The sequence below is a fragment of the Bos javanicus genome, chromosome 4, assembly GCF_032452875.1.
Source record: "Bos javanicus breed banteng chromosome 4, ARS-OSU_banteng_1.0, whole genome shotgun sequence".
NCBI lineage: Eukaryota > Metazoa > Chordata > Mammalia > Artiodactyla > Bovidae > Bos > Bos javanicus.
The window spans coordinates 64,460,039-64,475,399 of NC_083871.1; the positions used below are offsets into that span (position 1 = coordinate 64,460,039).

The 15,361-nt window shown below is 34.0% G+C and overlaps 1 protein-coding gene across 4 annotated transcripts in view; it reads left to right on the forward strand.

Moving 5' to 3' along the window:
• Positions 1-15,361, forward strand: part of NT5C3A (5'-nucleotidase, cytosolic IIIA) — a 39,164-nt gene extending 23,803 nt beyond the window's left edge. For 3 of the 4 annotated variants that reach the window (XM_061414172.1, XM_061414171.1, XM_061414173.1), the window contains exons 2-10: positions 166-220; positions 6,054-6,152; positions 7,145-7,214; positions 8,197-8,243; positions 9,200-9,285; positions 11,860-11,949; positions 13,064-13,226; positions 13,884-14,084; positions 14,645-15,361. In XM_061414172.1, coding sequence (XP_061270156.1) covers positions 185-220; positions 6,054-6,152; positions 7,145-7,214; positions 8,197-8,243; positions 9,200-9,285; positions 11,860-11,949; positions 13,064-13,226; positions 13,884-14,084; positions 14,645-14,746 — 894 coding nt within the window. In that variant the 5' untranslated portion in view covers positions 166-184 and the 3' untranslated portion in view covers positions 14,747-15,361. The remainder of the gene's footprint in view (positions 1-165; positions 221-6,053; positions 6,153-7,144; positions 7,215-8,196; positions 8,244-9,199; positions 9,286-11,859; positions 11,950-13,063; positions 13,227-13,883; positions 14,085-14,644) is intronic. The other variant, XM_061414170.1, reaches the window with a different exon arrangement.

The window sequence follows — 15,361 nt, forward strand, 5'->3', positions numbered from 1 at the left end:
AAATCTTTGCTGAGCTTCTTAGGAAAGAAAAAAGCTGCCTTCAATAACTTAGTATTGCTGTCAAACCAAAAGTGTATTAACGTACAGGAAGAGCCTGAAATGTATGTGTGTCACGTGTACCTTTTTTCTCTCTCTTTTACTGTGACATCACCTGGGAAAATCCAGAAGATTGGATAATCAAGAAATGCTTAATCAAGATTCTGCTGTACATGTGAAAATGGTGGGTATTTGAATATTTCCAGTTCCATTTATTAATGGTGAATCTGCACCACTTTTACCTCTGTCTTTAACCAGATAATTAATTATGGGACTGTAACTTTACACAGATCTTTCTTCACAATGTTAGACACACAACAGAATTTCAAATATTTGTTGAATTGAATTTCCTTGGAATTTTTTTTTGCTTGAAATATAATGTGCACTAAAATGTTTTTCAGCAGATAAAATGATTACCCCATTTCTTTTTGTGCTAAATTTTCCTTGCTCAGTAACAGCACAGTTATACAACATGAGATCTTTCATCTTAGGCCTCTGAGTTAAAATTTTAACTAATTTAACTAAGCATTTAACTAATTTTTTAAAACTTTTTGAACAGCAGTAGCTTTCATTGCATTATAGACATTAGGATGAGGTAGGGAAAATACAGGCTTTGGCTTCAGAACTGGCTTCAAATCTTAACTCAGTCCTTATTAGCTGTGACACCCTTGAATGCAGGCAACCATCTCACCTTTAAGAAATACACATGAAACCACCAGCCTCCTGTTGTCCTTGTTCATATCTTTTCCCAGCTTTATTAAGATGTAATTAATGAATAAAATTATAAGATATTTAAAGTGTCCAATGTGAATATTTGATATGCGTATACATTGTGAAAGTTTACCCCCTTTAATTACCATATCCATGACTTCACAAACCTACCTTTTTTTTTTTGAAGAATATTTGAGTTATAGTTTGGGGTAAATTTCAATTATATAATAATAATCACCATGTTATACATTATATCCTCAGACCTTATTTATCTTATAATTGACATGTCCTTATACATATTTAATGAAAAAGTATATATAAAGTACTTTAAAAGCACATGGTAAGCACTCAGTGAATGTTAATCTCCTATATTATGTTAGTGTTTTATGAAAGTAGGATTTATTTGTAAATGTGGGGGAAATTATGTCTATCCTTATTCAGTCACAAAATTTTAAAAATCACTATTTCTTTCTCTCTTTTAAAGAGGACAGCTGCCCCATGATCTCTTTCTTATCTTCTCTTTCTGTTCTTTTTGTTCTTCCTTTTCTCTATTTTTTCATGCTTTTTCTTTCTAATTTTCTTTTTCTGGTCTGAACCTATAAACCAGAACTTAGCATGCAAGCAGCTTTGTGTCAACATTAGTAAATCTCTTGTTTCATTTAACTTTCCTCATCCACTGTGTGATGGGAGGTTAAAATTTATTCAGAGTGCTGATTAAGCTTGTCAGCAGTGTACTTAGAGCTCTTAGGATGAAGCATATGAAATTGCTGATTCTTTAATACATGAAATAACAGTCCAATGTTGGCAGTTTTATATAGTTCAGTCTAATACTTGAACATGATCTTTGCATCTATTGCATGATTGGCATTTGATTTATTGATACTGAGCATAAGTATCTCTGAATTAAGTCAGTCTAAACTCATTTTCTTGCTTGAGTTGATTTTTTTTTTTATGAAAATGAATACAAGTGATATAAAAAATCCTACCATATAATTTGTTGTTACCAGGATCCTAGGACCTTCTACCATGTGTCTCCTTTAGAAGCAAGTTGCAGTGTAGTTGGGGCTTCCTTGGTAGCTCAGCTGGTAAAGAATCCACCTGCAATGCAGGAGACCCCAGTTCGATTCCTGGGTCAGGAAGATCCCCTGGAGGAGGGCATGGCAACCCACTCCAGTATTCTTGCCTGGAGAGTCCCCATGGACAGAGGAGCTTGGCGGGCTACAGTCCATGGGGTCGCAGAGTTGGAACACAACTGAGAGGCTAAGCACAGCAGAGCAATGTAGGTAACTTACAAAAGCACTGTGGAAGGAAAACAAGCCTTTTGAGATGATAGATGTTTAAATAATTTTCATTATAGTCTGGATTTATATAATTTTTACCTTTGGTGTGCTCTTCTAAAAAATTGATAACATCTTTTTAAGTTGCCAGCTGTACCCTCAAGTTCTAGAAAAACAGAGCTATTTATCCTTTTCCCACATGAGACCCTGTACACCTCCCCAGTCTCAGCACACCCAAATCCTGCTTCTCTCCAGAAGCCCAGCTCCATGGGTCTCCCTCCTTTGACCCCAGCAGAAGTAACCTTAGTTTCTTCTTTTTCTCTTGTATTGTATATGGACATCTTGACAATGTTTTTATTATTTGGATTATTTGTATTACAATCCATGTTAGAGAAGATGAATTTGAGTATAAGATGTATATCTTACTCAAATTTCTGTATCTCTTACAGGGTTGCTTAACAGAGTGCCTTACACTTAATGACTATATGGTAAATGAAGGAAAGAATTTGGCCTACACTACTTTAATGTGGAAACAGGCCAGATATGTGGTAGGCAGGAGAGACGGCTATCAGTCAAATTTTGCAGTGCTTAATCTTCAAAATAAAGCAAGAATCATCTAGGTGCATGAGTGAATAAATGTACCAGTCTGCATAGGTGGCTTTAAAAATCTATACTTTTTATGTCATCACACAAAAATTGTATTGCCCACTCCTTTGTACTGTAATAAAGACTTCTGTTTGTACCATATTTGACCATTGGAAAACAAAGGAAAAATATTTTCATTGAGAGCTTCAGACAGAGATTAAGTAATTCAAACTCATTTTTATGTGAGCTATGTTTAGAAATACACAGGTTGACACCATTAGGACAGTTTTGTGACTACCGGGCCGTATATTATCTCAGTGTAGCCACGAGATAGTATCAAATAATCACATTATTTGTTCACAAATACTATGAACAAAACTGTATAACTTTGATATCAATTTCTTTAGAAATCATACCTTCTGAATATGGAAGTAGACTAATAATTAGGAGTTCATTTCATCTGTACAAGTACAGTATATTTAAGATTAGCCAGAATAAGTGTATTTTAGGTTTTCCTTAGTTATCTTTAGCATTGATTCAGCTTAGGCTCTCATCAGCCAGAATACCCTGATTCTTGTCAGGAAAGCTTTGCTCCTTCCCCAGCATTTTACATTATGACCTTATAAAATGAATTTGTTTTCTTTTGCTCATAAATGATGGAAATTTTTAGTCCCTTATTTATTTTTCATAGCATTGTATTATAATCAAACTGGGAAGTTTTCAAACAATTTAAAATAACTTGCCCTTCAAATTTCAAGTATCATTATTTTATGTACCACGAAACAGGTGGGTGTATTGTGTCCAAGAGGACTATGAGGGAGGGATTTGAGGGGTAGCAGAAGTATGTGACATGTGATGAAGTGCATACTCCTGTAGTCTGCTTCATAGTGTTCTGATATTCTGATATTCATTGATACATTTCATACAGTAAATTCTATTTCTTAGGCTGTATTCTAAAATATTTGAGGAAAATGTCTAAATGTCTAACATCTCAAGTTTTTGAGAAGTATTCATCATATATTTCAGTAATATTATATGTGTACTGTGAAAAGGGGAGATATGGTGTTTTACTGTATAATCCAAGGCAAATATAATTTTTATATTTCTTATACCTGTGTCCTCTGCCCTCTTGTGTTCTCTGGAAACAGTAGCTGCCCTTTCATCTGTCTTCACCACTCTTACTTCACTGTGGTACTGTTTGGGTATTCACTACTCATTTATCTGAAAATGAATGGTTTTATGTTGTGCAGAAGCAGGAATATGAACTCCTCTAGCCACTAGTTCTCTTTATTTTCACTGTAAAATAAACCAATCTAATAGTTGATAGCCTAGCAGAAACCAGCCTAATTAGAAGTCCTGTTTAAATATGGCTTTTTAAAATCAAATGTATTGTAGGATGTGATTGCTTGAGGCAGGACATCTTCCTTAGTATGGACACACTGAAACAAAATTTCTCATTTTTTTGGTGAAAATAGAGTAAGTAACATATGCCCTCTGTTGCTTTCAGTAATGGGTTAGTTATTAAATAAAGCATATGCTGTTTATTATGCATCTTCCAGTTAAGGCAGATGTAAGAGCAGAATTTGATTAGGGGATCAATTTACTCGCTAAGGTATTTGTAAGGGAGCATCAGAAGTGATAGCACTAATTCCTAAAATTCAACAGGAAAAGAGTATGAGTATCATATCTCTAGTTTCTTATGTCTGATACAATGTAGACACATGGCAAGTATTTATAAAATGAATGGGTGTTAATGAATGAAAAAAGAGGAATATAGGAGCAAGTGCCTATTGATTTTTCTCATGTTTAAAAAAATCACAATAAAGTAAATAGTGATTGATTTCAGTTCAGTTCAGTCGCTCAGTCATGTCCAACTCTTTGCAACCCCCTGGACTGCAGCACACCAGGCTTCCCTGTCCATCACCAACTCCCGGGGCTTGCTCAGACTCATGTCCATCTAGTCGGTGATGCCATCTAACCATTTCATCCTCTGTCATCCCCTTCTCCTCCTGCCTTCAATCTTTCCCAGGATCAGGGTCTTTTCCAAGGAGTCAGTTTTTCACATCAGGTGGCCAAAATTTTGGAGTTTCAGCTTCAGCATCAGTCCTTCCAATGAATATTCAGGACAGATTTCCTTTAGGATTGACTGGTTTGATCTCCTTGCATTTATTTAGATGATTTAAATAACCTCTATTCTTTTGAAACACTTTAAAGTCCATTTAAGTTAAAAGGATCACTGTATGAAGGTTAATTGTATTGCAGGTTACCCTCCCACCCTATTTAAGTATGGCTTTTTGAAATTAAGTATATTATAAATTCAGGTCTTTCATTCATGAAGAAAAATTTAATGTTCCTACTTCTGTTTCCTGTCCACTTCTGTATTCATCCTCCAATCTCAGGAAGACATGTTAACTTTTTTCTGATTTTCTGATTTTGTCCAAGGGACAGCTTGGAACCTAACAGATTTACCTGGTCAGATTCTCTTATAGCCGAGATACAAGGCCTGGGGAATTTTTCATAACTGTGTCAATAACACACATGAAATATGTTAATATTGGAGATAGCACACATATAATAATAGAATATAAAATAAAGAGTACTGGATACAAGCCACTGTAGAATCTTAATTTGAGGTTCAGTTATTGTCTTTTTGTACTTGGAGCTGACTATTAAATGACTCGTAGTTTCCTCCCCCAAGTCTTCTTTGTGCTAATTTTACTCTGATCAGTTTCATTCTCTCTGTGACATGGTAGAAAAAATAAGCTGTTTACATAATGTTAAACTGTTGAGCAAAACTAAAGCCTGCATAAACCAGCCTAAGTAGCAGCCTCAGCCCAGGTGGTCTAATATTTAGTAGTAATCTTAATTTGGAATAAATCCATTATAAAATTTATGTCAATAACAATGAAGTTTGGGGGGGTAGAGTACAATAAAGGAGTAAAGATCCTGAAGCAGCCTTTCAAATTAAATACATTGATATTAATTTCAGAAAGCCAGATGCAAAAGTATATAATGTGAATGAGATAAACTATGTGCATATACATGCATGTTGCAATCATAGAAATGAAATTAATGGAAAACATTAAAATGCTTACTTGTTTAGCTTTGGGCAGTAGAATTACAAGCAATTTTTCTTTTTTATACTTCTGTTTTTTTCTGTTGTGAACATGCATGACTTTTATAATTAGAAAAATTGCATTTTCTGATAATGTATTTCAAATGTAGTTTTGTCTTAATCTTCTAGATAGAAATAACTGATGTGCTTTAAAATGTTTTGGCTAGATAAATGGCAATTTGTTATGGTGGTTTGCTTTTTTTAAAATAATGCCTCAACAGTTTTACATCTTTAAATAATATAAGCTTTTTTATATTACTTTGCTTGGTATCAAAGAAACCTGGGGGAAAATAAATTAAAAATAGTTAATTCATTTATTTGATTCTTAGATGCCAGAAATCCAGAAAAATTCAGTTCACATCAAGAACCCTACAAGAGTAGAAGAAATCATCTGTGGTCTTATCAAAGGAGGAGCTGCTAAACTTCAGGTGAATCATTATCAAGAAGTCTTTAGCATTAAACCTCTATCTTTCATTTTCAAGCAGACTCATTGATTTTATGTCTTGCTACAAGACATAAAAGAATAAAGAAAGCTTAGATAGACAAGCTTTCCCTGTCCTTTTGGAATGTAAAATCTAAGAGATGTATCTGGAATTGGTCTAAAATACGCAGAATACCCCACTGGAAACAACAAAAGTTAATAACCTTGAAATAATTTTAGCTTTTCTTTAATATTAAGTGCTCAGCTAACTAGTACTATGCATTAAGTATTAAACCATCTTAAGTAAATTGATTAACTATGATTAATAATCTTTAAAATGTGGACAGTTTCAAGGTGTTCTTTTAATATAATAAATCACAGTAGTCAAAGTAATGTGTAACTATTAGAAGATAGCTAATTTTTCTAATTCTTTTTTTAAAGGAATGTTTTACATGTAAGTTAAATAATCTGGATATTCACTAAAAACGTATTCCCTTTTTTAAACATTTCTGAAAAAACTATTTAGCCCAGTCTCCTAAGTTTCAAGAGCTGGTAAACTATTGCTGTGTCTCATTCCTTCATTCATTGGTTTAGTTTATTTAAACAGACAAATCAATAACGCACAGTGTCAATAACTAGAAGCATGGCATAGTTTATTTCCACTGCACTTCTGTACACTGACCAAGGAGGTTGAAATTGTGCAATGTTTTATTGCTATCGGAAATAGTAACCGTATTGCCTGCAGTTTCAAATTCCTATACTGATTAGTCAGATTTTATTTGGGACTGTGCTGGGGTACTTAAGGTTCACCCTGTAGTTAAGGAAATTCTCAAGACTTGACATATGAACTCCTTTAGGAAACTCAGTGTAGACAGAATAGCCTCCAGTGGAGGGCAGGGCCAGACACTCTAGAGGAGTCTCATTCTTCTAGAAAATGTGCAGTAAGTGTCTGGCCTTGGTGGCTGTGATTTCATAATGCCTTTTCCCCTTTTCTTATAGATAATAACAGACTTTGATATGACACTGAGTCGATTTTCCTACAAAGGAAAAAGATGCCCATCATGTCATAGTAAGTGTGGCATTCATAAATAGATTCACAAAAGTAATCATTAAGTTCCTTTTTTAACCTGTGTTATCTGAGATTTCTTGTGATTTTTTCTTCTTTATGGACATTGAAAGTGCGAGGGGTCTTCTTTTTTTATTATATTTTGAGGATTTGTTTTCCCCATGTTACATAAATGGCTATTTTCCTGTACAGTTTTGGTTGCAAGAGGAATGAAGACTTCTGAAATTTTCTCTCTAAATGTGGTCTATTTATTCAGGAAATATTTAAATGAATTTAAACTTTGAAATAGCCTAAAGAAACAGATTTATCAAATACTTTGTGTTTTCTAGGAATGTTATTACATTTTTGTGTCATTGATAAGTAAAAGAGTGAGTTACTAAATAAATAGCAACTTAAAATGTGTTGCTGGGATAATATACCTTTTTTGTTTTCCAAACTTGGAAGTGAATTTTTAAAATAATACTCCTCAACCTGACAACCAGAGATATTAGCCTTCTTTTACTTACTGTTGGAACATGTGTAATTTGAGAAATCATTGATAAATTTATTTTAAAAACCACTAAAAATTACACCCTTTGGCCCAATAATTTTTCTCTGGGAAATTTCTAAGTAATCCCAAATGTCAGGAAAAAGCTTTAGATCTAAGCTTTAGATTTTAAAATCATTAGATTTTCTGGGAATGCCATGTGGATTATAACACTAAGACCAGAAGTTGTAATGATCATGCTTCTTGACTGGGCATTTAACAATAGTAAGTTATTTATATTACTGGTAGCATCAGTCAGAGTATTTCTTTTCTTTTTTTATCTTTTAATTGAAGTACAGTTGATTTACAGTGTTATGTTAATTTCTCCTCCACAGCAAAGTACTCAGTTATACACATATATATATTCTTTTTAGTATTATTTTCCATTATGGTTTATCCCTGGATATTGCATATAGTTCAGAGTATTTTTTTAATGCCTAGTTTGCTTTCTTTCTTTAGATGTCATTGACAACTGTAAGCTAATCACAGATGAATGTCGAGAAAAGGTAAAGACTAACTGTAATCCAGGGTTACTCAAAGACATCATTACCTTTTTGCTGAGAATTTTTTCAGGTTCATTCACACAAACAAGAATAGATGCAAAAGTTCTTATAGCCATATCTGGCACAGAGTAAACACTCAATAGATCTTAGGCTTATTGTATGGATTATATGCTCCCAACTTATTTTAACAAAAAAAAGTAATAATAACTTTTTAATAATAAAACTTTCATGAGAAACTTTTAAACTGATTACCAAAATAGTCTGATGTCCTTACATTACTGCAGAATTAAAACAAAAATATTGTGATGGAAACTCCCTGGTGATCCAATGGTTAGGATTCTGTGTTTCCAATGGAAGGAGCAGAGGTTTAGTCCCTGGTCAGGGAACTAAGATCCACAAGCCTTGCAAGCAAAAAAAGAAAAAAGTACTGTGGTTTTATGTATTTTGTTCCCTTAAATTGATAGGAAACTGCCTCAGTTCTCTGTTTTCCTTGAGTAGGTTTCTGCCTATGTCTATTTTAACAAGACTCCAAATATGAATCAAATTTAATACCTTCATAAGAGAACAAAAGATTTTTTTGTAGTGATAATTTGATTATTTCAGGTCACTGAATTACTGACCTGAAAGTAAGGTAACTTCTTGTAGATATGTTTGAAAGCGAAAGTGAAGTTGCTCAGTCGTGTCTGACTCTCTGCGACCCCATGGACTGCAGCGTACCACGCTCCTCTGTCCATGGGATTTTCCAGGCAAGAGTACTGGAGTAGGGTGCCATTTAGTTACATGTAAACTAAGATCAACAGAGATCACTTCAGCGGACATATGCATTGGCTAGGCATGATCTTCACCATATAAAGCAGCGTGCGGAAAACATTTGTTTACATTGCTTTGTTTTCTATTAGACTAAGCAGCTTAATGACAACTCTGTAATCTTAATGATTAAATTATTTACTTATTTCTAGTTACTGCAACTAAAGGAAAAATATTATGCTATTGAAGTTGATCCTCTTCTTACTATAGAAGAGAAGTACCCTTATATAGTAGAATGGTAAGTGTGCATTGGGTGATGGGAGGGTTAAAAATATAAAATAACATTACAGTTACAACTAATGGTTTATTTTTCCCCTGTACTGTACATAAATAGATTCATAAATTAGCCAGTGAGTTAGAGCAGTGATTAAATATGACAGCATGAACTCTGATTCTCTAATCACTGCAGCAATCTAGAATTTGTTTTAAGATGAAGATCAGTGAGAATAAATTTAAAGTTATACCCTCAAGCCTTAAATTAAAAACAATTTTTTTTAAGTATATGTGGCTGAATGTGCAAAGAAAAAGAATTAGGATTTAAGTTAACTCTGAACTCAGTTGAAGCCAGCAGATGACATAGTTACTGAGAAATGTGCTTCTGATGTTGGTCACATTAATTGAAATTGCAGCATTCCAAGCAAATTACAGCGAAAGCATTGTGTTGAGTCCGGGGAGAATGCTATTTAAAGAAATGTTGACAAACTTAGTCTGTGTCATAGGAGTCCACTAAGATAATCACAGGAATTTGAGGAAGATTTCAAGGAATAGAGATGATGCTTTGATTTCAGAGGCAACAACTTATGGTTTTGGAGTCTTAAGAGAACAGGAATGATGTTACTGGTCTTCATAATCCCGTTACCTAACCTGAATACCTTGCACACTTAATCAGTGTCTATGGTATGAAGCACTGAAAAGAGATTAGATTTACTTTACTTACCTGTCCATAAAAGGAATTGAATCTAGACTTGGAAGGCTTATACCAACTTATTTCAACATGATAAAAGAAAGGACTGTTCCGCAATTAGACTTTTCTAGCAATGGTATAAGCTTCCTTGGGAGAATGAGCTCACTAAAAAGATGGGAGCTGATGCAGGGAAGAAGGTCACCTAGGAATATTATAGATGGATTTTTAGATATCAGCTATAGAGCTTCTGAAGGCTTATTATACTGAGATGCTGTAATTATAGGTGGTTTTATGTAATTACAGAGCACCCATATATAAAACTTTCCATAGCAAGAATTTTCTCTTTCTCACTAGGCAATTTAGGCTACTCATGAAAATTTAGATTACAAACAGGTGGGAAAAAATGGCTTTGCTATTCATTCTTACTGCTGTCAGAGAAGTGATTATGCCTTCCTAGCTTCAATTCAGTTCTTCTCTGTAGACTAAAGAAAGATTTACAACTAGTATCCTTTCATTATCTAATTAACATTAAAACTAAACCAGAGTTTGAGAACTGGGAAATATGATAAGAACATCGTATCACATTTTGAGACACATGGGGTATACATTCATTAGTGATGAACTTAAATCTCTAAAATTTAAATTCAAAATTACAATGAATGAAGTACTTATTTTCTCATGCAGAAGAACATTTTTAATAAAGATAATAGTGTTCAGTTCAGTTCAGTCGCTCAGTCGTGTCCCACTCTTTGCAACCCCATGAACCGTAGCATGCCAGGCCTCCCTGTCCATCACCAACTCCCGGAGTTTACCCAAACTCATGTCCGTTGAGTTGGTGATGCCATTCAGCCATCTTATCCTCTGTCGTCCCCTTTTTCTCCTGCCCTCAACCCTTCCCAGCATCAGGGTATTTTCAGATGAATCAGCTCTTCGCATCAGGTGGCCAAAGTAATGGAGTTTCAGCTTCAACATCAGTCCTTCCAATGAACACCCAGGACTGATCTCCTTTAGGATGGACTGGTTGGATCTCCTTGCAGTCCAAGGGACTCTCAGGAGTCTTCTCCAACACCAAAGTTCAAAAGCATCAATTCTTCGGTGCTCAGCTTTCCTTATAGTCCAACTCTCACATCCATACATGACCACTGGGAAAACCATAGCCTTGACTAGATGGACCTTTGTTGACAAAGTAATATCTCTGCTTTTTAATATGCTGTCTAGGTTGGTCATAACTTTCCTTCCAAGGAGTAAGTGTCCTTTAATTTCCTGGCTGCAATCACCATCCGCAGTGATTTTGGAGCCCCCAAAAATAAAGTCAGTCACTGTTTCCCCATCTATTTGCCATGAAGTGATGGGACCGGATGCCATGATCTTAGTTTTCTGAATGTTGAGCTTTAAGCCAACTTTTTCACTCTCCTCTTTCACTTTCATCAAGAGGCTTTTTAGTTCTTCACTTTCTGCTATAAGGGTGGTATCATCTGCATATCTGTGGTTACTGATATTTCTCCTGGCAATCTTGATTCCAGCTTGTGCTTCTTCTAGCCCAGTGTTTCTCATGATGTACTCTGCATATAAGTTAAATAAGCAGGGTGACAATATACAGCCTTGACGTACTCCTTTTCCTATTAGGAACCAGTCTGTTGTTCCATGTCCAGTTCTAACTGTTGCTTCCTGACCTGCATAGGTTTCTCAAGAGGCAGGTCAGGTGGTCTGGTATTCCCATCTCTTTCAGAATTTTCCACAGTTTATTGTGATCCACACAGTCCAAGGCTTTGGCATAGTCAATAAAGCAGAAATAGATGTTTTTCTGGAACTCTCTTGCTTTTTCCATGATCCAATAATAGTCTTACTTTGCCTTAATTGATATTCTCCTTTTCTTTGATAATTTGACATTCTCTTTATACTTTCCAGGTATACTAAATCACATAGTTTGCTTGTTGAACAGGCTTTACCAAAAGCCAAACTTAAAGAAATTGTGGAAGAATCTGACATTATGCTCAAGTAAGTTTCTTAGATGTTTTGTTGTTAATTGTCTACAGACTTGAACTACTGTCATATATTTATTCACATGTGTTTTTTAATTAAGGCAATCTATAACAATGTTATGTATAAAAACATATCCAAAATATGCCACTTGTGAGATAAAGAATTTAGAATAACAGATCATTTCAAGGCTAAAAATTTATGAAACCATGATCCTTTTGAAATATTTTATCAAAATACTTTTGAAAGACATGATTATGAAAGTAAAGTTTATAAATCAACTTGAAAAGGATTTTAAACTTATAATTGTTGCTGTTACATGATCTGTTTTCTGAATTCTCAGACTCCCTTGAAAACTACTATTTCCAGGAAGGGTGAATATGTTTTAGCAGATAATAAAAACATTTGTAATCATGAATTATATAAACATTTTTAAGTTAATTTCAGTACCCTTGACCACCTCTTAAATTTTTCAACTTGATAGGCAAATATGATGATGCTTTTTTTTTTTTTTAATGATACTACATTTTAAGGTGATCTGCTTCTAAGGAGGAAAGCATTAAATTGTCATAAAGAGTGTGAGGACAGCTAGTAAGTATTCCTTTGTAGGCAGCTTAATCTATAGTCCATTAAGAGTGAAATAAGTTTTGATTTTAAGATCAAGACATTACCTGCAGCTGCCAGATCTTAGGTAAGAGAGATGCCAGATGTAAAGAGAATACAGCTGAGTTCCTGCCGCTCTGCTTTTCCTATGATAGAGAATAGATGAACAAGATGGCAAGCAGGAGCTCTTCTAGCTCACCATTTGTGGGTTTTTCAAGGTGTGGTTCATCTATTTGCTGTTAAATGGTATACATAGTGAACTATAGATTTATGTCCATATTCCAAGTAAGTCTAAAATCATCTAATTTGTACTTAGAATTTACTGAAAGTAGGATAAAAAGTTAACCAGATTGAAAAACTTGTATTAGTATCATCATAAACATCAATAACAGCTCTCTTGGGTAGTATTTTGAAATGAGAATATAAATGAGCCATAGAACCAAGTAGAACTATTTCACTTTTTTAACATCTAGGTGAAAAGGAGATATATCTTGCTTTTTAACACTCAGTTCCCACCTCCATCTTACAGGGAAGGATATGAGAATTTCTTTGATAAGCTGCAACAATACGGTATTCCTGTGTTCATATTTTCGGCTGGTATCGGTGATGTGCTGGAGGAAGTTATCCGTCAAGCTGGTGTATATTACCCAAATGTCAAAGTGGTGTCCAACTTCATGGATTTTGATGACAATGTAAGAATATAAAATCATTCTTATAATTTTAATATCAGAAAATATTTTAATCATGTAATACATTTTAATTTACTCTTTAGTGTATTATATATTTGTTAAATTAGGCCAACTTGGTGGGCCTTCTATGGGACTTATCTCTCCACGGGTATGTCTGTGTCCGTGTTTTAAAGTAATATACCCTTCTTTTTTTTTTTTTTTTTGCTCAGAGCTTTTGTGTAATAAAGTTTTATTAAAGTATAAAGGAGATAGAGAAAGCTTCTGACATAGGCATCAGAAGGGGGCAGAAAGAGTACCCCTAATATACCCTTCTTAAACTTTGTTCCTGAAGCTGCAATCTAATAAGTAGTAAAACTTCTTTAAATTTAATGCAGCAATTCTGAACATTTAACATCTATAGATAGAGAAAAAGTAAATTAGAACTGATGTTATTGAATGAGTTCTAAGAAAGACAATATATTATGATAAACTTAAAATGAAACTGTTTAGGTCGGAAACAAATGAAAAGTAAAAACTGGGTTTTCAGCACATTGTGTTTAACATGTGAAGTGGTCTCTAGAAAGTCACTAACTTCTCAGAGCCCTTCTTACCTATCATGAATGTGAAAATACAAAAAGTAGAATTTGCAGAACCTATTTAAAGGATTTATATTTTTCACAGGGGCTGCTCAAAGGATTTAAAGGAGAACTAATTCATGTGTTTAACAAACATGATGGTTCCTTGAAGAATACAGAATATTTCAATCAACTAAAAAACAATAGCAACATAATTCTCCTGGGAGACTCCCAAGGGGACTTAAAAATGGCAGATGGAGTAGCCAATGTGGAACACATCCTGAAAATTGGGTATCTAAATGATAGAGTAAGTATACAGATCTGTCATTTAATTTTAAGAAAAAACAATTTAGGATGAAACTTGTAGAAAGTTGTTACCACAGGTACCTGAGAAAGTAGTTATTTTAAAGACATTTCAGTTGCTCTTTATCCCTTCACTTTGATGATGATTAAAGGACTTGACATGCACATACGCATGCTGTAGGTTTTGGTGGGGAGAGAGAGTATACCTTCTCAGTGAGGCATCTCTGGCCTTTCCCCACTGGAAACTGGTATCATTCCCTAATCAGAAGAATCAAAAATGTCTCTAGATATTGCCAAATATTCCTTGGGCACTCTCTTCCCAGTTGAGAACCATTGGGCTAGAGAGAAATTATTTTGGAAGAAAAACCAAAGTTTAGAAACTCTCTGTGTCAATGAATTAAAAAATTTTTTTAAAGTATTCATATCAAAGCTTTTACGAAAACAAATTAAGTTACTACATTTTACCCAAAAGATGTGATGTAAATAGTGAGATTTATACTGAAATTATTTACTTCTCCTCCCTGCATGTTAATTTTTGTGACTTTTTTTTTGATTGTTGATTAGGTGGATGAGCTTTTAGAAAAGTACATGGACTCTTATGATATTGTTCTAGTAAAAGATGAATCACTGGATGTAGCCAACTCTATCTTACAGAAGATTCTATAAACAACCATTCTTCAAGAAGACCTCTCGCCCATGGGTGCAATTGATGAAAGAGCTGCTCATCTGTTCATCTGGCTAAAAGACTTTTTTTATTTATAATATATTCTTGCTCCTGAAGTTTTTCCTCTGTATTACTGAAGTATTTTCAGATTTGTTGAATCCATCAACTGGAAGTTCCTATTTCTCCACCTCTCTCAACACACTCCTCACTATATATTTTTTAACAGATTTTAAAAAATTCTTAGAGCTAAAATTGGAAAAATAACTCCCTAAATTTCCAGAATGACTTTTGTAGCTTAATGTTATTATGACATTTTCAAGGAATCTTTTTATATTGGGAAAGTTTGTAGAAGTTTTAAAAGTTTTATGAAATGATGAAATAATGTGCATGATTTTAAGTGTTGTCATTTTTATAATTTGGGTGAATTACGCTGATGGTATTAATCATCTCCTAAAACTTATGTCTAGTTCTTTTGTTTGGTAAAAATCAGTATTTACCAAAAAATATTGGTACTTGATGTTTGAAAAATATCCATTGGTATCGACATGTCACTAATTATTACAGAATGTTCTGTATCAAAGCACTGACGATAAACATGAAATGAAAAACCTTTGTAA